The sequence below is a fragment of the Sitophilus oryzae genome, unplaced genomic scaffold (assembly GCF_002938485.1).
Source record: "Sitophilus oryzae breed Bouriz unplaced genomic scaffold, Soryzae_2.0 scaffold_467_pilon_pilon, whole genome shotgun sequence".
Lineage (NCBI taxonomy): Eukaryota > Metazoa > Arthropoda > Insecta > Coleoptera > Curculionidae > Sitophilus > Sitophilus oryzae.
Window position 1 is genome coordinate 2,480,980 of NW_022147048.1, and position 27,087 is coordinate 2,508,066.

Genomic DNA, 27,087 nt, shown 5'->3' on the forward strand with positions numbered 1-27,087 from the left:
TAATGTAGTTTATGTAGAGGGTGTAGTTTATGTAACTTATGTATGTAACTTTCAAATGTCAAAGGTTTGAGGGAGGTTATAATAAGTTGAAGCTTTAAAAACACATAATGTATTTAAGAAAACAGAAGAAATATGACTAAATATAATATTTACATCATATTATCTCTATTACACCTCATACAAAAGAAAATTATTCATAATATCAAAACATAGTTTATTAACGTAGTTTTCATGTAGTTAATGAAGGGGAAAAGACGTAGTTTTTGAAGAAAAACTACACGTAGTTAATCAGGTAAATTACGTCTTAATTAACTACTTCCGAACCCTGATCGAACCTTTGCATCAGACAGTATATTTCAATAGGCCCATCCATTGCATTTTTTTTTATTTTAATCCAATTTTAATCAATGGTTTTAAAACTTGCCCTTGACATCTGTCATCTGTCACATCTATTGTCATTTGTCATCTGGTTTTTTGTGAGGATTCTGTTTGGTTTTGCAGTTTTTGAATTTTAGCAATTTATTAAATAAAATAGCAGGAAATATAGTTAAATTTATTTAACTATCTGCAGTATAAACATGGAAGACGACGAAGTAGAAAAATTTGAAATTACGGATTACGATTTGGAAAATGAATTCAATATTAACCGAAGCCGAAAAGGATTTTCCAAACATCAACAAATTTACGGTATGAATTAAAAACTTTATCGTTTAGAATATTATTTGCGAAGCTTTTGTGAAATATTTATGTATTTTATTTATTTCTTGAAGGTATCTGGGCAGATGACAGCGATGACGACGGTGAAGTAAAAAGGCCTGTTCGGGGAGGTAACAAACCGAAAAATTATACTGCACCTATAGGATTTGTAGCAGGAGGAGTACAGCAGGCCGGTAAAAAGAACAAACAAAAAGAAATCAAAATGGAACAGGAAGATTTAGACACAGAAAAACCGACTACATCGTTTAAGACTAGAGATAGTTCGGATTCAGATGATGAAGTTGTTCCTAGAAGAGGTATTTTTTTTTATGTCACTTATACTCTTTTGAGATTCCCCAACGACTCTTTTCACTAATAACTGCTAGTGTTGTAATACGCTTGCCGATTTATTTTTGAAGAATGTTCCCTGAGAATAGGAAAATGAACATTCAAATGTCAAGATAAATATAACATATCTTGCCAGTTATGATCTTGTTTTTATGAAACGTAAATTGTGCGTGTGGTTCGTTCAAATGAACGAATCGTAGAAGTCGATTCAATATCATAAATTGAATCGTGTGATTCGATTCACTAAAAAGAATCGTAATGCCTATCACTGCTTTCGACCTCTAGCATAAAACAAGAAAAACAATTAAAAAATGCAATACAAGTTCACTTAATAGCGCGTTCGCGGCGTGACGTCACAGCTCGGAAGTCCTCGTTTTCGGTCATACCGGGTGTTGCATCGTCGAGCGGGACATAGGAAATCCCATGTAAATTTTAATGGGGTCAATTATTGACTTCCCTAATTATTTTAGAGAATAATTCTATTTAGGTTTATTGAAGAGCACTAAAACCCACACTCAAAAGAGTAACTTTAGATATTTTTGATTAGCCCGTTTACGAGTTATCGCCGATTTCTTTTTAAATATTTCTCCTTTCTTATGGCCCTGTATTTACTTATGAGCACCAGTCAAGGTAAAAGATAACTGTCAAATGAAGTTGTCATTTAATAGTACCTAAATTTATAGCTTTTTTCGTTTTCCTGTTATTACTAGAGATGGGCAAAAGTAACCGGTTTTTTGAATAACCGGTATTTTCCTCTAAAATAACCGGTTATTTAAAGGTAGTTTTTTTTTCACCAGTTAACCTAATAACCTTGCATTACGTTCAATAACCTATAGCCGGTTATTTTTTTAAAAATCGTACTTATTTAAAACAAGTAACAATTAAATATTAGCTGTTTGAATCGTAAATTTCGAAGAAGCGAACGGCACGGATCTTCCAGATATTACGACGATAACGGGAGATCCCGCTCCCGCTCCCAAAACGAAAATATATGACATCAAACATCAAATGTCAAAATTAAATCAGGCATCAGGCGAACCCTGATGATAATAATCAAAACAACGGCCAAATGGCCCTGACAGGTCAGGCCGTAAAACAAAGTACTAATGGCATAGACTACTACTAGCCACCAGCTAGCCAAGTGATACGAACCTAACTTCAAATAGATTCTCTAAATTCTATATTTAAATTTTAACCGACTTTAACGGATTTTCAACGGTTCTTCAAAAGTCTTCCATGGTTTCGCCCAGTTTCACCCACGTTTCACCGTAAATATATTTTATTTGTAGTTTGAAGTCTCTCTTGAAGCTTAGACTAAAGAATACAAAATTAAAGTTCAAGTAATGAATGAAGATAATCTTTCATTATCTATTCATTCAGTCTCCTTATTTTTCTTTGGTATTTGATTAAAATAACTTGGTTGTAGATTGTAGAACTTGTGAGTTGTGTGGTTTTTTGAACGTTAAGTAATTACTAGTTTTAATATCATATCCATGTCTACTCAAAAAAGTGAGGTTAGCATTTTATTTAAATTCATTTTGTACATATACATACTTACATTGCTACAATCTCTATTTAATCATGCGATTTAACTAAGTTTATTATCTAAATTTGAAGTAGACCTATGGAGTGTAGAGGTAAGTAAACCTATAGGAAAACTAAATATTTAGTTTTGCTAGGTTAGGTTATTTGAATAACCGGTTAATTTGTGTCGGTTAATTTTGTCAAGTTATTATTTTTTAAAGATAATTCCGGTTAACCTATAACCGGTTTTTTACCAATAACCGCCCATCTCTAGTTATTACCGATTCTGAACCGTCCTAGAACTCTGCAGCGCATGCGCAAATGGAATAACGTCTTCATATTTCCTTCTGCGCATACGCATCACAGTTCTAGGACGGTTCAGAATCGGTAATAACAGGAAAACGAAAAAAGCTAATAAATTATTGAATATTGTAATAATATTATAATTAACCTTGTAATTGATTACTTTATTTTACTTTAATTCATATTAATTTGTATTTATAAATACATCTTTAAGATTTCCGATGTAGGAATGAGTTTTCAATAATAATAAAGCACTAAATAGGTAAATTTCTGAAATGGCAACTTCATTTGACAGTTATCTTTTACCTTGACTGGTGCTCATAAGTAAATACAGGGCCATAAGAAAGGAGAAATATTTAAAAAGAAATTGGCGATAACTCGTAAACGACCTAATCAAAAATATCTAAAGTTATTCTGTTGAATGTGGGTTTTAGTGCTCTTCAATAAACTTAAATAGAATTATTCTCTAAAATAATTAGGGAAGCCAATAATTGACCCCATTAAAATTTACATGGGATTTCCTATGTCCCGTCCGACGATGCAACACCCGGTATACTGTTTGCGTGTCCGCACTATTAAAATAGTCAATTATCTAGCATATTTAGAAATTTTGAAAAAATACGTTTGCTGATGACTTTAAAATATTAGTTAGAAATACGTACAGTGCGTCTGTCCGTTCTGTAGCTACGGGGTATCCGTGAGAGGGGAAACGATATTCTCTCGATGTCTTTCGTAAAAAATTAGATGACGCGTCCCATTAATAAAAATTCGACAAATTTGCAAGTAGCCAATAAAATGAGTGGGCGGAGCGATTTGCGGTGACGTACTCGTCAAGTCGACGTATAAAATATATTGCTGTTTATTTAAATGTTTTTTGTCCGCATTCCTTTCATAGTCACAGATCTTGAAATCAGAAAAAGAGGAGATCTTGGAGATCTTGAAAAAATCACTTTAGATGATGTTTCAAATAATTTAAAAATTCACGCAAATGGTCCATTAAGATATTTTTTTAGGATTTGGAGTACAAGGAAGGGAACCTACACAATCTACTGTAACAGAAGTTACCAGTGACATTGCGGGATTCAGAACAAGAAGTAAACCTGACCAGTCTTTAATAAATAGAGGAATGGGTAATTGGGAAAAGCATACCAAGGGAATTGGTGCCAAACTGTTGCTTCAGATGGGTTACGAACCTGGTAAAGGTTTGGGAAAAGAATTGCAAGGTATTGCAGCACCTGTAGAAGCCTATCTTCGAAAGGGAAGAGGAGCAATTGGAGCATATGGCCCTGAAAAACTTACTACCGTTCCAAAAGTTTCAGTAAGTCATTCCTTTTCATTTAGACATAGCTGGTCAATAGTGATGGGTTGTTATTTAACTATCTGTTATTTTATAACAATTATTTAGAAATAACATAACGCAACCGTTACTACTTTTAAAAAATAACAGATATAAAATAACGACACGCAGAGATTCGTGTGAAACGTGATCGTGAAACGAAGTCGGCGCTCTGCAGCGCCACGAAATTCGATGCTACTCGAAGCAATTCCAAAAAACAACTAGTATGGATGGAAAATATGTTATTTCGACTACTATCGATACAGGCGGCGAGACAACGGACAACGGAGTGGGGAATGCGCTACGGCGCGGCGCGGCGTGTTGGGCTTACAACAGCTTAAAAATAATAGGGTATAAAAGAAGAAGCTTTTTTGAAACAGTTGCGGCCATAACGCCTGGCGGTCGAGATAACAAGAGTGGCAAGGAACGCTGCTGCATCGGTCGATTGTCGATGGAGGCTCACAACGGGTTGGAGAATAACGCATCAGTTGTTTTAGCTACATTGTTTTTTAACCTGTTACGATCATAACAGAGCGGCGGTCGAGATAATCGGAGTGGGAAAGGAACGCTGCTGCATCGGTCGATTGTCGATGGAGGCTCGCAACGGGTTGGAGAATAACGCATCAGTTGTTTTAGCTACGTTGTTTTTTAACCTGTTACGAGCATAACAGAGCGGCGGTCGAGATAATCGGAGTGGGAAAGTAACGCTGCTGCATCGGTCGATTGTCGATGGAGGCTCGCAACAGGTTGGAGAATAACGCATCAGTTGTTTTAGATACATTGTTTTTCAACCTGTTACGAGCATAACGGGCGGAGGTCGAGATATTATAGCGCTGTATGTTTCAGTACTTGGTTATTAAGTTTCAATATTTAGGTATTTATTTATTCTGAAAAATTTTCAGAATAATATTTTAAGATTTTTTAAAATGTATACAGGGTGTTTTGAAAAATCTGGTCATTGATTAATCACGATCCTGTTTAAAGCCCTTGACGTAAAAAGCTGATTTTTGGAAAACGAATTGACTTTAGGGTGTAGAGGTTCGATAAGAGGGATTTTTCGAAACTCAAATTCTAAGGGGGTGAAACCACCCTCAAATATTAGAATATTCTTAAACACGTATATTTTATTTTGTTGTTTTACATATTTTAAGATTTTTAAAAAATATATACAGGGTGTTTCATAAAATGACTATTGAGTAATCATGATTCTGGTTAAACTGCTTGACGTTTAAAGCTGATCTTTGGCAAACGGATTGACTTCTCGAATCTCAAATTCCAAGAGGGTGAAAACGCCCCTCAAATATTACAATATTTGTTATTTAAGAAAACGGTTGGTCTTTCGGGAAAACGCTTGGACCCGCATAATTTATTTTGTTTTTTTACATATTTTGAAATTTTTGAAAACGAATTGACTTTAGGGTGTAGAGGTTCGATAAGAGGGATTTTTCGAAACTCAAATTCTAAGGGGGTGAAACCACCCTCAAATATTAGAATATTCTTAAACACGTATATTTTATTTTGTTGTTTTACATATTTTGAGATTTTTAAAAAATATATACAGGGTGTTTCATAAAATGACTATTGAGTAATCATGATTCTGCTTAAACTGCTTGACGTTTAAAGCTGATCTTTGGCAAACGGATTGACTTCTCGAATCTCAAATTCCAAGAGGGTGAAAACGCCCCTCAAATATTACAATATTTGTTATTTAAGAAAACGGTTGGTCTTTCGGGAAAACGCTTGGACCCGCATAATTTATTTTGTTTTTTTACATATTTTGAAATTTTTTAAAAAATCATACAGGGTGTTCCAAAAAGTTGAGTAATTGATTAACCACGATTTTACTTAAACTGCTCGACGTTTAAAGCATATTTTTGGCAAATGTGAGAAAATTTTATCCAGTTTGTATGTTAATGAAAATTCTTGCTTTGCTTTATCATCACCATTACAAATTAATAATTCGACGCGAACGAAGTCGCGGGTACACGCTAGTTTAAGTGTAAAATTAATTCGAACTCTAGTGTGTAGTTGGTTTACTTATGAAGAATATACTACTCATTTTCTTATGTTTCTATTTTTTGACCGCAAATGGTAAAATCATAACTAAGAGCTTCTCGCCCGTCGAGTGAGATGCACCCTGTACACTGCTACGCAATTCAGGATCTACGCGGATCGTAGGTAGATCGGAATGTATAGGTATAGACGAGTAGCGTCATTTTGGCTTTTTTATATCGCAATTTGTAAACAGCGCTTATTTGTAAACAACCACCGTTTTTAGAGAGGTATTTTAGATACCAATCGATATTTAGAAATGTTATGACACCCTGGAAATACTACCACCGAGCACGTCATTGTTGCAACTTGCAACTGCGTCAATACGCCTGGCGGTGACCGCCTCATACTCTTTCAGATTTTTTAGCAATAAAATAAAGAAACCTGTTATTTTCAAGCTGTTATTTTAAGCTGTTTTTTATAAATAACTATAACAGTTTCAACTGTTATCTAAAAATAACAGTTTTGCCCATCACTACTGGTCAACCATAAACATTAATTCTAGGAAAAGGATATGAAAATAAAACAAGATGACGAACCAGAGAACAAAGGACCCTCTAAGTGGAAAAGGAGTGACATAGCAGCTAAAAAGTCCCGCTATTATTACAGAAGCGTCGATGATGTAATTGAGAAAGGTAAAAAACCAGGAGGTTATAGAAATTCGGGAATTTCCAGGTAGAGTTACTTTTTCCAAATATCCAGGACATTTCATGCAATAAACAGAATTTTAGAAAATTGAATTTTCTACTTTAATCAATGCAGTGTAGACTCGCTCTTAACTGGTTGCTCTTACGGCTGAAGATTTAAGAAAAAAAAATATTGTGTGTGCGCGTAGCAATAAATACTTTTTACAAATTATAACAAAAATTTTTTTTTGGTTTAAAAGTTTCAAAAAAGGATTATAATAAATTTAAGTTAATTAAAGATTTATACGAATAAATTATAATGAAAAATACCACTGAGAACTTGTGAAAATGCCAGTTAAAAGTTCTGTCTACTGTATCAAAAACTAAGATACTACTTTCTTGATTTTTAGTGAGCTGACAAAAGTGAAAGTTATTGATATGACTGGCCCACAACAAAGAGTTTTAAGCGGATATCACGCGCTAAGTGGACTAAAGGCTCCTCCAGGTGTAGAACATTATGAAGATGTTGTTCATAAAAAATGTCAGAACTTTGCTCTACCCGAAATACAGCACAATTTGGATCTGTTAGTAGATATGTGTGAACAGGTTCAAAGATCGTATTTCCTAATTTTACATAATACTTTATTGTCATAATATGTTTTAGGATATTATTAGGATCGATAGGACGAGTCGCCATAACGAGGATCGAGTAACAGCTTTGAAGCAAGAAGAAATTATGATCAAAAATCAAATTTTAAAAGAAGACAAACTAGTTGATGTATTGAAAAATGTGCTTACAGTTGTGGATAAACTTATGGATCCTTCACAAGATTACTCTTTGGGACAAATTATGAATATATTTAAAGGACTATTGGTAATTATTTACTAACCTTTTTCATAACTTCTATTAGACCAAAATATAACACTAAACCACCACAATACACCAAAACACTTTTACTTTTACACTGGACGCGCGTTTCGCTAACCATGTTAGCATCATCAGCAGATGATTATAAACTAAAGTACAATCTACAAGTTGAGCGTTTATATACTCGCTCAGTGGGCACCGAGTGGGCGTGGCAAAATCTAGCCAACCGAGTCAGAGCCCACTGAGCATAAGAGTTAGATTTCCGCCACTAGAGTAGTAGGAACAAAGAACTTGAAGGAATTGGACCGTTGTTTTTGTTTATACTATCTTTACAATTATTAATTCTGATGCTTTCATATGCATCTAAATGCCTGAAATTTGAGACTTGTTTAATTAATTTTAAATTATTAAGATCTATACAATGTTCTTTATCAACAATATGTTCGGCAACGCAAGATTTATCCGGTCTACCATATCTTATCTGAGCTAAATGTTCTTTAAATCTAGTTAATATTGATGTTCTAGTTTGCCCAACATATTTCTGATTACAATCTTTACAAGAAATTTCATAAATGCCCGACTTTTCCAGTGGAAGTGTTTTATCCTTTGGATTACCTAATAATTGTTGTAATTTATTATTAGCACTATACACACGTTTATAATTGATATTCTTAAAAATTCCTTTTAGACCATGGGATAATTCTCTATCAAACGGTATTGAAAAAAATTTAGACATATCTTTCTCCACTTGAAATGTCGAATTTTCAGAAATCATTAACCTATACCTACGTTTTCTAATTAATTTATCAACTAGTGAAGGAGAATATCCATTACACTCAGCTACATTCCTAATGTAATCTCTTTCTATTTCTTATCTTTTGTTGGAAAGTGGTAAACTAAGTAATCTATGAACTAAGAAATTTAAACTAGCCATTTTATGTTCAACACTATGATGTGATTCATTAGGAATATATCTGCGTGTGGTGGTATTTTTCCTATAGATATCAAATTCCAGGCAATTATTAGTATTTCTAATAACTAATACATCCAGAAATGGTAATCTGTCGTTGTTCTCAATTTCATGCGTAAATTTAATGAAAGGAAAACGATTATTTAACTTAGAAATAAAACTATCTATGGTGTCTGAATGTGTGTCAAAAACAGCAAAAATATCATCCATTTACCTAAACCATACTCTTGGAAAATACTCAAACTGATTCTTAGCCTCCACTTCTAACCTGCTCATGAATAAATTAGCCAAAAATGGAGACAATGGATTACCCATTGCTGTACCTTCCCGCTGTTCAAAAAAGTTGTTATTAAATTGAAAACAATTTTGTTTCATACATAACGATATAAGCTTAATATATTCAATCACAGTTTTGTTGTCGAGACCATTTGCGTTCAGTAATTCCTTCAAGTAGCCTAAAGTATGTGGAATTGGAACACTTGGGAACAACGAAGATACATCAAAGGAGACCAAAATTTCACCTTCATGCAATGTTATATCTTTAATTTTGTTAATGAATTCAATATATTATTTTTCATGTTCAGGTAAATTTTCGAACTCCCTTGATAACCATTTTGCCAAATTATAAGTCGGAGAACCTACAGCCGAAACAATTGGGCGCATAGACTTGTCTGGTTTATGAATTTTTGGCAAAGCATACAATTTTGGTAATGAGGTTCTATGATGAGTTCTATTAGATATATTTATTTTAGAATAATCATTATGAAGAGTATTGTCAATACGAATTATCTGAATTAGCTCCTGGTTTAGTTGGACCTTTACTAACGTCAGCCTTAGCTAATTGGAATCCCCTGCAACAACCAACTCAGTGTATAGAGTTTTTCGAAGAATGGAAGGATATTCTGGAGGAACCCAGACATCGTGGGACACTAGAAGGTAATAAAGTTGGAATACAGCCATACGATAGTCTCATATGGCATACTTGGGTGCCTGTTATAAGAACTTGTATTAGGTAAGTCAGTTTAATGCATTTAGCTTGAAGCAGTTTTTGGAGATTTCATTAATTTTTCTTCTTATTCAATTTGAAGATATGCGAAAGCATTATCTTTCTCTTATGTATATTTTATGATTTTCTGATTCATGGTTTTACAGATTTAGTTATCTTTTGACTCTGTGTAACATAACCTAGAAATTTGTCAAAATGCTCAAAATCGGTAGTTCTTAGGGCTCGAACACACTGACGACCAGAAAACCATTAAATCAAATGATACCGTACACACTAAACGTCGTGGCCGTCCGTTGGTCGTTGCGACCAGTAGACTGCACTAAAATATTATAATTTTCTGCCGCTTGTTGCCGGTTTTCTTCGAAATTAATAAATTTTCAGATGAAATCCCTCAAATTCAACGCACAATATTTTATTTTCTATAAAATATAGTGTTTTAGTGTAATTTTTGCACACGTGCAGAAAATCCAAAGAAATAGTATACAGACTGGATCAAAGGGAAACTTAAATCTAGTCCCTTTTTTTATCCAGGGTCGATTCTAGTAAAAATTCAAAACATTTTTATATGACATTCTCTATTTATGGTTGTTATGATACCTGTTATTATACCTTCAAGTTTCGATGTTAAAAAATAAAAAAAATCATATTTAAAGTTTTTCTACAACCACTTGTTTTTTTTATTAAATTATTTTTTTTAGTTGTATTGTAGTCATGTACAAGGAGGACAACTGTATTTTAAATATTATATTTAATTTAACGTTTTTCAAACAGGGTCCATTAGACTATATTTCTACTAGGTACATTATTTAAAAAAAAATTAAGAGTAAAAGTAACTTAAACATTCATAAAAATAGAAGTATTTACTGTTGTAGATTCTCAGTAACAATAAAAAAGAGGAATTTATATTGAAAACATTGAAATAACTGGAAGCTTAACTTTCTACCTGCTTATATTTAGAGCCAGTGTCTGACGACCTTTTTTTACGATGGCCCTAATATGTTTACTTCTAAAGTCGATAAGAGCCATCAGTAGAAGCCCATATCAGTAGAAAAAAGAAACAGAATATCTCCCTTTTTGTCGGTCGCGCGTACACAATACTTTTTGTTCGGCCTATTTGTTCTGCTTGTTCGTGCGCGCTCGGTTCGTTCGGGCTAAAATGCTCTAGTCTGGACGCACCTTTAGGAACAATACTGTTTTTAAACGGTTTTATTTAGCTCGACCCGTACGGTATTTATTTGTTTGTTTGTTTATTTGGGTCAAAATTAGAAATTGAAATTTAAGTACCTTCCTGTTGTCAGATTGATCTGAAATTTGGTACACACCTTTAGTTCCGATGACAATACAATATAGTAATATCAATAACATTGTAAATCTAAGATGGCCGCCGATACAAAATGGCGGATTTAATATTTTTCCACAACCCCCTCAATATGGGTATCAAATGAAAGGGCTACACTAGTAGAATACTGTGATTATGACAAAATTTAAAATCCAAGATGGACGTCGTTACAAAATGGCGTATTAGGTGAGGGCATGAGTAGTCGTGTCCAGAACAGTTGTGTCCAAGATTGTGTGACGTTAGAAGGACAGATAAAAAAAATAGGTGATTAGATGTATCTACGTAGTTAGCGGTAGCTTTACCACCCAAGTTAAGGTAATAGGTTAAAATGTGCTGAGGACTGTATGGCATTAGGGTGGCTAAAAATGTAATGTCGCAAGCGTTTCCCCTCAAGATTGGGCGCCTCTTGTTGTATATTATAGCTTTGCCCCTCTACTGGACCTCTGGGGGGGTCGACCGTTAAAATGTCCATTACTCGTGGGAACAACATGGAAACAATAAATAAAAAAACAAACAAAAATAAAAACGAAACTGCTACACAACGAAAAAGAAGGCTCGAAAAGGCGAAAGAAAAGTATAGAACGAAACGTGCAAAAGAAAGTGAAAATGAAATCTATAGTCGACTACAGAAACGAAGAGAACGGTTAGCAACAGAAACACCTGAGCAACATGATGCCAGGTTAATAGCACAACGTGAGAGACAAAGGCAGCTGGTAGAGTCAGAAACACCTGAGCGTCATGAGTCCAGGCTAGCATCACAACGTGACAGACAGAGAGAGTTGTTAGCGGCAGAAACACCTGAGCGTCATGAGTCTAGGCTGGCATCATAACGAGAGAGACAAGGAGAGTTGTTAGCGCCAGAAACACCTGAGCGTCATGAGTCTAGGCTAGCATCAGAACGCGACAGACAGAGAGAGTTGTTAGCGTCAGAAACACCTGAGCGTCAGATTGTAATAAACTATCAGGTAAAAAACCATGTAATAATGATGCACTAAATTAATTAAATAGAATGAGGAATATTCGGTAGGCATTTCCGTTAAATACTAAAAACTAGAAAATAAAAAATCGGTAAAAAAACATTTAAGTTAAACGGTTTTATCTTATGTGCACTGAAAACTAGAAAATAATAATAACAATTAGGTATTTTAAACTTCTAGTTCAGAAATATTTTAGTACTAGGCAGAATAGCTTTTAGGCATATTAGACTAAATAAAAACGTGGGGCCCATTAACTATTGCTGTAATACTTTCTTCTATACTAAGTGTGGATTGCATCGACTTACTATAATCGTAACTGGAGATTTTGACAATCAATAACCAGCCGTGGCGGCTTCACCAGCGGACGCCGAGCTCATGATCTACCAAAGTATAAAGATATGCTTTGCCATAGGTAGGATTTCAGAGGGGCCCCACGTTTTTATTTTAGTCTAATATGCCTAAAAGCTATTCTGCCTAGTACTAAAATATTTCTGAACTAGAAGTTCAAAATACCTAATTGTTATTATTTTCTAGTTTTCAGTGCACATAAGATAAAACCGTTTAACTTAAAAGTTTTTTTACCGATTTTTTATTGTCGTTTATTGATATAATGCTGCAAATCTCACGAGTTACATGTCTCACTCTACACATATTAAATTACATAGACGTAGGATGTAGAATATTCTGTTGTGAAACGGAGTTGTGAAAAATATGGAAATAACGACGTTATCGTGTAGTCGGGGTTGGTGATTTTACTTACTCCATTTACCACACCAGTATTTATTAACGAAAAATCCAAGAATATTTTAAATGCATTATTTAATATTAGAACATTTAATAAGCTTATGAATAGCAACTTCGCTTTTTAGTTAAGTCGGATATTTTAACATTTCTGAAACACTATTTTCTAATTGGTAAAACGTAAAAAAACGTTAGATCTGACAACTGTGTTGAAACTGGTCGTTCATCTGGCCGCAGCTATAAACGCAATACATCCGGCCAGCTTACGGCCAGGTCGTTGCGACCTGGTCTTCAGTGAGTTAGAGCCCTTACTTGAAATATAAACTTTATATAAGCTCTGGGCTAACTACCACTTTAAAAAATTCGATATTTCAGAAAACCTGATATTTTTGTCTATGATTAATCCTTAGTATAAGAAAAGAGATAGGTACTCTTAATATTTTCTGCCAATAGTCAATACTCGGCAGATTGATGACAGCACGCAGAGCGCTTTTGTTCGGAGTCGAATTGACGAAAATGTGCGTTACTGTGTGCTGCTATATTGGGTTTCTATAGTCGGTCCAACGAGAAGATACATGACAATGACAGTTGTGTCTGTCAATTAAATGCATACGTAAATTGTATTTTCTGTCATTTTGCGTCGATCAAAATCTTCCCTGACTCGTTGGACAGACTTTAATATAGCTGTATTATATGATGTTTTGTTTTAACAGTAATACCCCTATTTATATAATTTAGATCTTTTAAACTGTATATTTCAAATAAAATACGCGTTTCTTTTTAGTAATTTAGTTTCATGTTACGTAAACGTTAACGTAAATGTAAAATAATGAAACTGGGTAATTTCGACCATATCTGTTATAATAATGAAATGAAAGTAGATATTATAGTATGTTAAAATTTGTATATACAAAAATAATAAGTAGTTATTGGACACCTTGAATTTTCTTATTATATTCAAACAAAAATGAAAATTAGGCAGTAATAGAATTTATCCATAAAGAAATCTTCCAACCGATATAGTTCAAAACATATGAAGGGTCCAGGGGAAAAACATGATAAGCGCCATTTAAAAAATAAGAAAGTAAGATCAAAAAGAGGACTGTTCTCTGAAATAGAGGACGGTTGGCAACCCTATGATAACCTTGGCGCTAATCATATTTTTTCCCTGTACTCCTCATATTAAATAGTTGTCAAAATTAATGTTATAGATATAGCTAATAGAAAATATCTGAATTAATAACTCATTGATTGCGTTGATTACTTGATTTTTTTTAATTACTTTTTTTATTATTTTTTTTTAATTAATTTGTCCAATTATACAACCTATTATTACATTTAAATGAAAAATTGTAAATCTTTTTCGAATATCCAAAATTAATTAGTAATTTAATTAATTTTATACTCTTATTCAAGTCAGAATTAACGAATTTGTATCTCTAAAATATCCTTTAAAAGAAGCGTTTCAAAACGGAACACAGCAATTTTTTTCAATCAACTTTAGTATAACCATTAATTACCTTTCTTTCTGTTTACAGTACGTGGAATCCTCGGGATTGTGAGCCACTGATTACCCTAATAGAAGCCTGGAAAAATGTGTTGCCTGTGTGGATTTTGAACAATATTACTGATCAGATGATTATGCCTCGAATTATAAAAGAAGTGAATAACTGGAATCCATTGACAGATACAATACCAATTCATTTATGGATTCATCCATGGATACCAATATTAGGTATTAATAATAATTATATTTTACCACTGCCTATTCAGGATCATGTTTTTGTCAATTTATTATTTATTTTTTGTTTTCATTTTTTCTCGAAAACTAAGTGGTCTTGTATAGACAAATTATGAAAAATAAAGAAGTTTTTGAAGAATGTATGCTAAAAATAATTTGGATTCATGAAGCAGGTCTTAAAATAAACCTTTTATAAGTTGTATCACAGATTGGGTATCCTATAAGTATACAGATAAAAATCTTGTCCCTAATACTTGGTACGAAAATTGTTTTTTATGACGATGTGCAAACGAGTAAAATTTCCTGTGCGCAAAAATAAACTCGCGTAAAATAACAATAAACAGCGTAATAGAGAGATATCGCTAAACCGAATAGCGTGCATGGACGATAATAAGGCCAGGTGTTATTTCCTTTACGTGTGGTGGTATTAACCAGGCGGATGAAACTGCCATTTGAATTTTGGAAACACGGCGGAGTTTCTGCCAGTAGAGGGATAGATGGCGCTGCGTAGAAATTTCATCTAAAGTCCCTAGATATTCATCTAGGGACTTTAATTTCATCATGATTTTATCAAGTCATCCACAGAGTATAGTTTAATTAACAATTCGTTTGATTCTCTGTGGAGTAATTGGAGTAGTTGGAGTAGTTGAAAAATATAAATATTTATATAAAATGTTGATAATTTAACAGCGATGTGCTTTGTTACCCTATGAATAAACATTGATATGAAGTTGCTTTCGCCAGAAACAATTATAATTAAATAATTTAATAAAAATTTAATTTCTAAGTGACCCGGATCAGTTAGATCAGTAAAATAAATTGAAAAATAAACGTCATTCCATATCTGGCAATGTCTGTCAGTTTCTGTGAAGTGGAAGTGAATTGTGATTTGTTTTTATGGGAATATTTACGGATTTTTGCGAATTTAGAGTATTTTGGACGATAGGATTGTGAAATTTAAAAGCCAAGTAGTTTCATATATAAGATTAATTAATCCCTGTGATAATTTTTATGAAATTTCTCATAATCAAAACAAATTCTTTCAACAAAATGGCTGTCTCAGAAATTTGGAAGATCATTAATTTTAAAGTTTTATTTAAGTGTATTTATATCGAATCAAGAATTTGTATAACATATTAAAAGCTTAATTTTAAAGGTTGTGCAGTAATTTATGTAAGTGTACGCTTTTAGATAAATATTAAATATACAAATTTGCAAAGACAAACAAGTAATTTTAAAAAGATCATTTATTTATTTAAACGAGTATAATCATTAATCATTAGGTTGAAAATATATTTGTATTTACTTATTTATATATTTTCTATACCCTTGTATTATTTATAAGCCCTATATGTCCTGTTTTATTTGAAAAAAAAATGCTTCGAGTCATCGAGAATAGATTTAATAACAATTTTGTCCCTTGGCTTTGTGTATTATATAATGTGAATTGTAAGATGTTTCTATTTGAATAGGTCATTAAAGTTGAGATTAAAGTTATACCAAATTATATTCACGGTAACTATATGTCTTTTATATAATGAATTATTTATTTATAATTTATAACCTTTTTTATAATTACTTATAACTGATTGTATAAATTCTGATAACTTTTATATATACTTGTATAGTGTTGAATGTGTTATATGTAATTTTATTAACAATGTTATAATAAAATAATCAAGTTACAAATTTTTCGTGTTTTATTCTAATTTCAGGGATAATTTCAACCTAGATTATTAATTTATTTGTATCAAAATACATTTTTTTATTTTGTAAAATGTTTTGTTACAAATAAGTTCATAATCTAGATTGAAATTACCAAATATAAGTAAAAACCTTATGAACTGGCAGTAAAGGTCCATTTAAAAATATGGCGCGAATTTTTAGTTCTGCCAGTAGCCCGCTTGGATCGCGTCGAGCGCGTGTTTCCAGGCTTTAACATAGGAGTTTTCATTTCTTTCAGTTAGTTATTCTATGGTATTAACTCTCCTCATTTATTGTTATCGGATCGGAAAGGATTCTGTTCGCGTCGCGTCCGCTATTTAAACTTAACCTAACTTTGAATTTAAAACTTTGAAAGTGTTTTGTTTACTAGGTATTTTAAAACTGAAGGGCTAAAGTGCTTATTTCCAGTGCTTTATCGTTCAACGTCTGCCAGTGATTTTAGGGTAACAAGCAACAAATTCTCTTAGAAGGGATAAGTCGTCATCTGCTGTAAACCTAAGCCTCTTTATAGGTCTTTAATATTGGAAGAGGTGGAATCCATATTTTGAGCCATATTTATTTAATTAAAACTAGTCCCAGCTACTTAAATATCAAATTACCTAATAAAACTAAAGTAATAATTCAAAACAATTCAAACATAACCTAAAATAAAAGATCTCGCCGCTCGCCGGCCGGCCCCGGTTGTCAAATACCCGCAGATGCCCATTTAAGCAATTTTTAAACGTTATTTAGAAATAGCGCTTGGTGTAATTGATCCGCAAATTACGTCAGGCGGTAACGTTATTAGCGGGTGTTGCGTTAAAAATTGACTCGCGCATATCGTAACCATGATAAGGTACGCGTAAATACTGCATGACGCTATTCGGTTTTCCGATCTCTCTAAAGGAGGGCGCGCACTGCATCGGATCGGACCGACCAGCAAAAGCGACCGCGACCATCGTACATATAGTCGGCGCCGGCGTCCACTAAAACATTTCGGCCTGTAGAGGCCAGATTCCTACCTCTACCTATCTACGATAGTCGAGTCACCGCCTTCGCCGTTTCTCGCCGGACTGGTACCGATTCAGTGCGCGCGGACCTTAATAACTGTGTCGGTCAGGCGCTATGCACAATTTTAGAGGCCATAAGTGGGCGTGCTATGTGCGCAAACTAGTTACCTAACTAGTGCCCGATTCCGAAAATTGAAACCACGAAAAACAATAAAGAAAAAACAAAGATTATTATCTGTGGTTGTATCAACCTATCATCGAAATTGTGACTGACCCTGTATATTTTTTTATTCTTCTTAAAAATTGTAGATGAAAGGCTTCACGAAAAGGTTTATCCAGTTATTCAGGAAAAACTAGGAACTGCTCTTAACGGATGGCATCCTTCTGATAAATCAGTTAAGCTCATGCTACAACCCTGGCAGAGGGCTTTGTCAAAGGGTACCTTCTTAGCATTTCTACTTAAACATATAGTACCTAAGCTTCAACTTTGTATACAAAGTATGGTCATTAATCCCCATCAACAACTCCTAGGTACTGTAAAAACATATTTCTTTAATTTTAAGTGAACATTAATTGATTTACTTTTAGATCCCTGGTACTGGGTTATGGACTGGAGTGATATGATATCAGTACCGAATATGACCTTGATTTTAGATAAATTTTTCTTTCCAAGGTGGTTGCAAACCTTGGCAATGTGGCTTAACCATAATCCAAATTATAACCAAGTTACTGAATGGTACTCTGGATGGAAAGGAATGGTTTCCGATGAATTATTTGCCCAACCGACTATTAAAGGTACTTACAAATAAGCTAGATATTAAAAAAAAAAGTTTTGACTTTTTTTAAATAATTAATGAAGATTTTACACCGAATAATGCTTGCCAAAAATCTTTAATAATTTAATAACTTTAAAATCAATGTAACTATATAAAATATTTTAAATCAAGAAATTGATTTCCTCTAATCAGCTAGGTATGTGGGAAGAACGGTAAACTAATAGGATTGCTCATCCTCATAAGACGTACGTTCGCCTCTTCCCGCGCTTCAGCTGACAGTTGTGACGTCATTGTAGTCCTTGTCATGATAGTGTGTATTATTAGTTGCATAAGGTTAACTTATAAAAATAACAGCTGAGAAATTTTGAGTTAATTATTAAAAGTGAAAAAGGTGTCTTTAATGTTTTTAGAGCTATAGAGTGTATAAATACGTTCATTTTGTGTTGTGGATTGTGACAAAGTGCTTACTAAGTGCCTACGATATTGTTTATTAATTATTTTAAAGCAAAATATTGAAGTACTCTAAAAAGAATGCTTGGAAAAGGTGATGCTGGGAACTGCTGTTCTTAAAAAAGTATTTAATACGATTTATACAGTTAATTTTCTATACTGCATACATATAAGGTATTTAAATAAATAAACTAAATATTCAAAGCCCATCCGGCAACCAATAATGCACGTGTGTGTATTATTGGTTGCCGTATAAGGACTAATAACCATGACAATGACAACAATGCCGTCACAAAGCGAGCGGTTTTCGCATGCACCTGGCGGACACTTTTGGCTGAATGAGCAGTGCTATTAGGTTAACTGTTCTTGGGTATATGGTATAAAACTCTTCAAAATTGTTTAACAATATACAGGGAGTCTCTTATGTAAGTAACGCTCAGAGGTCGCTTTGAAATGCAGTTTGCTGTCATTTTATATCTAAAATTATATGGTTATATTTCCAAGCCAACTTAATGTCTTTTTTCTGTTGGATTGTACAGTACCTCGACTGTATGTCGTAGTCAAACGTACCGCCACAAAAGTGTCATTTTTACTCTTGATAATGGCTTTTTGTGTCTCGCCTATCATAAAATAGCATTTGACTAAATAGAAAACATTAATTTGCTCATATTTTGAATACTAATATGTAAGGAGACGAAAATCTCCTGGATTCGCAGCAGAATCAACTATAGTACAATTCTTTTAAAAGTTCCTCAATATGGCCGACCTAGTTACGAAAATTGGTATTTTTTTTAATGAAAAATAAGTGGGCGTTAGCGTATTCAGAATTTATTTACGCTTTGGTTAACAACAACATTTTTCAGGATTGTCAAGTTGACGTTAAAGTTAGGTTATTAGGTGGTTGTCTAAAATAAAAACATAGCTTATTGAAATTATTTAAATAAGAATAAAGATATTTCACCGCAGATCGGAAGAGATTTTACTTAAAGGTATTTTATAAACTTTCTCAGTGAGAATATTAACTCCCCTGTTTCTTATATCTCAGTTAAACGGACGCTACGTAAGAACTATAGGAAGAGAATTTTTGTTTTCATGTTTTGACGATATTCGAGAGTTCCTAGAATTATCAAGATTATTGAATAATTATAGTTGTTTAATAAGTGAAATTAATAGAAGACTTGGAGATAGGATGATGGGTTTCATGTTATAGTTGATAGATCATCCCATTTCTCTTAATTTATGTTTTTATTTCAGTACTGAGAATTGATTTGGTTGCGAAACAGCTATATATTTTTAAAATCTTATTTAGATAGTTCTTTTATATACTGTTAAACTGTATCATCTAAAAAGTCTTTAGCAAAAAGTTATAAGGTAATAAATTTTGTAGATATAATTTTTGAAAATTTATATATAAAGATTAGAACACAATCCTCTGAGGAAAAAATGAAATATTCAAAAACTCATTAAATACACTTTATTAAATAACAACATACAAAAATAGTCATCCATCCAAACTGTAATAATCAGAACATTATCCACATTATACCTTTATTAAATTTGTGTTCACACTTCTGTCAGGAAAGTCAGAAATGTTTGTTTAAATATTAACTTGTTTTAAATTGCCAGAAACACATCAGAATATGTGACAACCACAACTATAGGTTTGGAATCAGTACTAAATTTTATACCTAGTAAGTGATGCGTAACTAACAAGTATAGGATAAAAAAGAATTATTAATATAGAGTGTACTATACGATCTCTTTCTGCTTATTTATAAAGCGACTTTCCTTTCAATTGTGAGGAATATCGGTAAAATAAAACATGTTTGGTTTGGTTTGGTGTTTGATATTCTTACTACATCTATTACAAACCTTAAGTGCTTTTAGTGAGTGTAACTGTATTTCCTATTATTCTTTGTGTATCCTGTAAAGTAAAAAAATATATGTTTCAAAAAATACAAAAACAATGCAATAGATATCAAACAGATTCATAAAAACTACTTACACTTATTGTACATATATATTTCAAGTGTTATTTGATCTTTGATCCTATACCAACATTACCTTCTTGAGGTCTCCTCTACTAACTCAACTTTTAAACCTTCTTTATATTTTAAAACTGATTTACATGAAATATAAGTTTTAATCTATTTATTATCATATTATACATATGAGGTACAAACCTGAAAATTACTGATTCGAAGAAACTTCTCAAAATAATTAGAGACCTTTTTACAAACATCTGGACTAATTTATTTTCACGAATTTGTGGACGAGTCAATGTTTTCTAATACATTTTTAAGCGTTTTACACATTTTGAATATCTTCCAGGCTATTCCTCAGTTCTTGATCAGTAAAATGATTATTGATAACTATATAATTAGTACTGCAGGTTAAATAAAAGAACAAAATCAAGTAGAATCTGTGAATAGAAACTCAAAAAATAATGAAAATATTTGTTTAGAAAAAGGGGCCGTAAACGTCACTGTCAGCCAAGTGTCAGAGTTCAGTTAGATTTACCACAGATTATCAATTTGAACGATTTGAACTACAGTCGATTCCAGTCTAGATATTTTCGTTTTTTAAGCCTCCCACACTGAAGTCCGCCATATTGGGAAGTTTTAAATGAATACAAGTATAGCAGCACTAAAAATTTTCTTTTTATATTTCCCTGAAAATGTAAAATTTTCAACAATTTTTCTTGCAAAAAAATAATGGGCTTGTTTCTGGTGTTGAAAAACAGGGCGTTTCAAAAAACTTGTGCCATCTCTCGTGGGGAGATTCCTCACGTAAAAATAAGATGTATTTTTTGTATCAACATAGGTCCGGTCCAAAATGGAAATGGAAATATTGGAAATTTCCAAACGTGTCTCGGAAATATTGGGAATATTGGAAATATTTTTAAAAATACTTAAATCTTGTCATTAACGATTCAAACCCGATGTTTATTGATATATCTTTCATATTTTGTAACCCTATAAACATTAAATTTAGTATAGAACAGTTTTATAAACATATAATATGGTGAATATATCGAGTTTGAGGATTCGCCATTCATTATGCTGCAGAATTACTAAATCCAAAATCACAAGGTTCTGAACTTGATGAAACCCAAATTCTTTCTGTCATAGAATGCATACTTAATATATCAAAAAATAAACTCAATATAAAGGAGCAAGAAATAATAGATGAAATAACAGATTACCGTTGTAGAAGTGGCAAGTTATTTGGAAATAACTTCATATGGAAAAGTAGTTTTAAATAACCCAGTCTCCTGGTGGAAAGGACTGTGTTCTTCATCTTCATTATCACAAGTATAGCTTCACGAATTTTGATGATGCCAGCATCTTCGGCTGCCACGGAACGCAGTTTTAGCGTTTATAGTCATATTCATTCAAAAAAGAGAAACAGGCTTACTAATGACAGAGCCGCCAAGCTACTCTATGTATCCCACAATGAAAACTTGCTGAAGAAAATAGGAAACGGCAATAGATCAATTTTTATTTCCGATACTATTGAAGATTTTGAGGAAGTAGACTGGCAAGAAGATGCTATTGAGTGTGATGCTGATGACAGCGATGAAGATATGCCTCTTGCTCGACTAGTGTGTCAAAAATATTTTTTTTTGTACCAATTTAACCTTAATTTATTTTTAAATTTGAAGAATAACTCATTTTGTGTTTTGCGATGTTTTTTTATGATTTTTATAAATAAATATTTCGGTTTTTCTTATTTTTTAAAATATTTCATATATTTCCAATGTTTCAGGAAATATTTCCGGAAATATATTTCTGGAAATTTTACATCACTAATACTACTATTTAAAGATAAGCGCTGTAAATTATCTGTTAATAGAAACATTTCAAAATTTTATTTTTTTTTATGAAGAAAGTTTCCATAAAGCTTTGGAAATGATGAGCAGAGCTGTAGGTATTATGCAACAACCTGGGGCTAAAGAGTCAATATCGTATTTATCAACCAACGAAACGAATACACCGCTTCTGCCACCTCCGCCAAAGATTGAGGTAAAAACATTATTATCCTATATTAAGTCAAGGACTGTATATATTCTAAAGGACTGTTCGATCGCGTTAAATCGCCGCTGTCGTAGTCGCCGTGGAATGCTACGTCACGCGCTGACCAGCGCTCCACAGTGCGGCGGATGGTTATTCTATCGGGACAAAATCTCAAGAGTAATGTTTGGGACTTAAAATCTAAGAACGTAGCAAATGGTCTAATATATAGCAACTATATGGTTAAATTTATTTATTTATTAACTTAATAAATAAATAAAAGATAATAAAACTATGATATTATTCGTACATGACTATTGCCAAATACATAAAATTATGATATCTAAAAACTGTTTAGCAGTTTTTTTTTAATTAATTTGTAATCTTGTGACACGTTCTATAATTTATTTTAAAAAAATATATTTTATTTTGAAAATAATAAATAAGATAGATATTTTAATTTTAATTTTAACACTCGGTAATTGTAAATTCATATATATAGTCTATAAAATGAATAACTTTGAATTTTGACCGTTATTTTTTACCAATATGGCAAATATAAAAGCCCTCTATCCAAAAAGTTACTGATATTCTTTAAAATGAGTGCCTGAACGAATCAGATAGGTAACTCTTTTTACTTTCGTGAAATAGAAAAGGAAAATAATAAAACAAGTGACAGTTCTTCCTCTTCTTGTAAAAATAAACACGAAATGTCATAATTGACAAAAGTAAAATGTCATCAGCTTTTGACATTTCTAAATATCAGACAAATGCCCTCTCTAATAGAACAGCCACGGAGCGAGATTTATGACATCACGCTAGTTAGATACTACGGATTAATAAATATGTTGTAGAATACATGGAAAACATAATTATTCCTCGTATTTTTGGTTTGTATTTTAAAATGATATAGTTTACATGAAATATACATAATATACAGTTAATAAATACAATATAATATATACTTATTTATAGTAATAAATACTTTGGCAAATAAACTATGAACTATACAAATGCAGCAAATGTTTTACAATATACAAATAATGAATGGGTGGTACATAAGATAATGGGTAAAATGTAAAATATATTTTAAATTTTGGGGTTTGAAAATCGATCTAATTTAACAAAAAACATTTGATATCTACTAATGTATTATTATTTGCATTCGCAAAATTTATATGTATATTCTGCAAGTATCAATGTTCGAAAAATTATATTTGCAAATAATACAATATCATAGAAAAAAAGGCGTTAGCGATGGCTATGAAATAAAGATCGCTATCATTTTATATGTAAAATTATTCTAAAATTTTTGATTTTCTTGGGATTTAGGTTCGGGAGAAACGCTGATTAAGTTTTCATTTGGTTTTTTATTATTCACACCACACACCACATAATGTTTACTGCAATTAATAAACTAATATAAACTTGTCAAAAGATGACCACATATTTTTTTAAATTATTATTTTTTAGTTTTTTTCAGCCATATTGTAAAACATTTTCTGCATTTGTATGGTTCATAGTTTATTTGCCAAATAATTTATTACTATAAATAGGTATATATATTGTATTTATTTACTGTATATTATGTATATTTTATGTAAACTATATCATTTTTAAAATACAAACTAAAAATACGAGGAATAATTATGTTTTCCATGTATTTTACAACATATTTATTAATTCGTAGTATCTAACCAGCGTGACTAAATCTCGCTCCGTGGCTGATCTATTAGAGACGGCATTGCGTCAGCATGGACGCAAGTTGCTAACCTAATAAAATTAACACTAGAAAAGCCCACGGGAAGTGTCAAATTCAAAGTTATTCGTTTTACAGACTATATTTATTTATTTATATATAAATGGTCTAATATATAGCAACTATATGGTTAAATTTATTTATTTATTAACAACTTAATTTATTAATAAATAAATAAAAGATAATAAAACTATGATATTATTCGTAAATGACTATTGCCAAATACATAAAATTATGATATCAAAAAACTCTTTAGCAGTTTTTTTTTAATTAATTTGTAATCTTGTGACACCTTCTATAATTTATTTAAAAAAAATATATTTTATTTTGAAAATAATAAATAAGATAGATATTTTAATTTTAACACTCGGTAATTGTAAATTCATATATAGTAAGTATCTAAGACAATTTTTTAAACTCAGTGCCTTTTGATGGAGTTGTTTTGTTTTTATACTATCCGATTGAAATGAATCTTTTTGGGCATTCACCTGTTAAGCTTGAACTCCCTGTGACTGTGACTACCTGTGTTGGTAACTATTGGTAACTCAAAAGATCTACATCATTCAATACATCGATATTTGAAAAAAAAATGAAAGTTTGATATCTGCAGAACAAAGGCACGAAGAATTTTAACAAATAATATACGTACAATAGAAAAGTACATACCTTTGGCAATCTTCAACATAATTTGGCTTTCTAATAAAATGTATAAGCACTTGTAAATATTTTGTTTTCGTATGACCTCTGCCTTGCTGAGCAGAAAACGACCAAATTTGGTTGATAAAAATGTATCGAAATACAAAGAATATTCATGCATTTTTGTGTCAATTGGAATGTCTACTATTTATTCTTATCAGTACACATTTTTTGGCTTATTTCTAACCAAACGCTTTTGTCCCGCTAAATTTATCTTCCAACGCACTGTGCGCTCGTCCGTCAAATGCAAAAATAACTGTCACTGTCTAAAATCTTTAGCGCCAACTTCAACTCGGTCAGTAGATGACGTAAAAAAACTGACAGTGCAGGAAGATAGGAATCGAACTATCCTTATCTCTATATAGTATCCTTGATATTAAGTTACTTTTTTTAACTTTATTTTATTTCACACAGAGTATAGCGGAAGCAGTCAAAGTGGCTTCAAAAATACCGCAGGGCTTCAAGGACTTGGTGACGAAACGTTGTGAAGAACGAGGCATCCTGTTTGTACCAATATCCAACAAATATCACGAGGCTAAACAAGTATATAGGATAGGCACAAACGGTGTTCAGTGTTACATAGACAGGAACGTTATATTTTACAGTCAGAATAATTCAACTTGGATTCCTACTTCATTAAATAGACTTTTAGATATGTCCTCTTAAAGATATATTTAGCATTAAGCCAAAATTCTTCTCTTATGATATAACATATTGTTATATTAATTCACATAAATATTGTTCACAATATTGTATATAAAAAGATGTTAAATTTGACGATTGTTGATATACCGTGTCACAGATAAAGTTGAATTGGGACCTTTGAATAAGAAGAGTAAGGAAGGAACGTAATGCTATCCATGTAATTATGCATGGTGGGCGGAAAAAGGACTCTAGGGTGGGGATCCTTGACAGTTCTGTTTGACGATTCATTTGACACATTTGAATTTGATTTGAAATTTTGTGGATTTGTCAATCTTTACGGAGCTTATTTTATGTTATTTATTATTTATTCTACTACTGATTGTTGTATAAAGGTAGCAAATCTACTTGGAAATTGTGGCAGAACTTAAATTAACAGTGACACTATCGTGATTTATCGAAAAAGACTCTAAAATGGTTGTGTAGCGTGCGGTAGATCTCGGCAAAAATCGAGTGAAATAATGTAACAACTTTTCGCTAGTAAGTGACTATATAATATACATACGTGTAGTAAACAGATGATTTATGAAATTCACTTAAATTAACTAATTATATATTTTTTCTTGCATTTTTGCTTTTATTTACAACTTGTCAAAGAATTTAGATACCTACGTCAATTTGACTTACCTGCTTCAGTAGCGTATCGGATGTTTACGTTAATAAATAATTATTAAAACTTATCTATTTTTATTATAATAATATGTTTTTATAACAATTTTAATAACTACCAACATTTATTCACAACGTAAAATAAAAAAAAATTATTGAGTCTGCCCCACGTCTACCCTACATCATAGTCTTACATTTTTTGCATAAAATTAGAATGGCACTGATAAACCGGAATTTAAGTCGGCCATATTTGAGGCCCATCGCGGTGGACCTAAGATTTTTGATATGCTCCTTCCTTAGTCTTCTTATTCAGAGATTGGGACGCATCATATGCGATTTTTATTTATTAATTGATTTAGATTAAATTTGACTTTGGCTTTAGTTCTCAACTTTGAAATATATTAAAAATTATATAATAAAATTTAACCTATTCTTAGGTATCAGTTAAATTTCACATTTAAAGTAATAAATGGCTAAAAAAATATTTGCAAAAAAATTTTTAATAAATAAAGGTCCCACATGATGAAGACTTTTCTTAATTAGTTCATCAAAAATAATATTGTCATATAGTTCACACCAATATTTGTACATGATATGTTTTATTAATTAAAGAAAAAAAAAACAAAATAAATTATTTGACTTTATTTTATTCTTTAACCAACAAAGCTCATATAAAAACAGTTATTTTATTCTCTATGGACATGATTTTATTTGCATTACATACAGGGATTTTTTATGGTAAAAAAGCACCACATTCGATTCTAGAAAAAATACCATATGGTCGGAGATGGCGTGGAAATGAATATTGCCGTCATTTTATACATAAAAAAAGAACAAGGTA

General features: G+C 32.0%; 1 protein-coding gene across 2 annotated transcripts; it reads left to right on the forward strand.

Moving 5' to 3' along the window:
- Positions 1-440: 440 nt before the first annotated feature.
- Positions 441-26,089, forward strand: LOC115886081 (tuftelin-interacting protein 11). Of its 2 annotated transcripts, XM_030905124.1 has the most exons (12): positions 442-687; positions 771-1,013; positions 3,885-4,189; positions 6,765-6,934; positions 7,296-7,491; positions 7,550-7,759; positions 9,476-9,735; positions 14,325-14,521; positions 17,551-17,772; positions 17,830-18,036; positions 22,356-22,492; positions 25,350-26,089. In XM_030905124.1, the coding sequence occupies exons 1-12, from the start codon at positions 579-581 to the stop codon at positions 25,599-25,601; spliced, it is 2,508 nt and encodes an 835-aa protein (XP_030760984.1). In that variant the 5' UTR covers positions 442-578; the 3' UTR covers positions 25,602-26,089. The 2 variants fall into 2 exon arrangements, with proteins under 2 accessions (XP_030760985.1, XP_030760984.1); XM_030905125.1 differs by lacking the exon at positions 22,356-22,492 and having other exon boundaries at positions 441-687; positions 25,350-25,571.
- Positions 26,090-27,087: the final 998 nt, after the last annotated feature.

Coding starts and splice junctions, on each gene's coding strand:
- LOC115886081 (XM_030905124.1), top strand. CDS start 579: ATGGAAGACGACGAAGTAGAAAAATTTGAAATTACGGATTACGATTTG. Junction 7,760..9,475: donor ATATATTTAAAGGACTATTG/GTAATTATTTAC, acceptor TATTTATTTTAG/AATAATCATTATGAAGAGTA. Junction 14,522..17,550: donor TCCATGGATACCAATATTAG/GTATTAATAATA, acceptor TAAAAATTGTAG/ATGAAAGGCTTCACGAAAAG.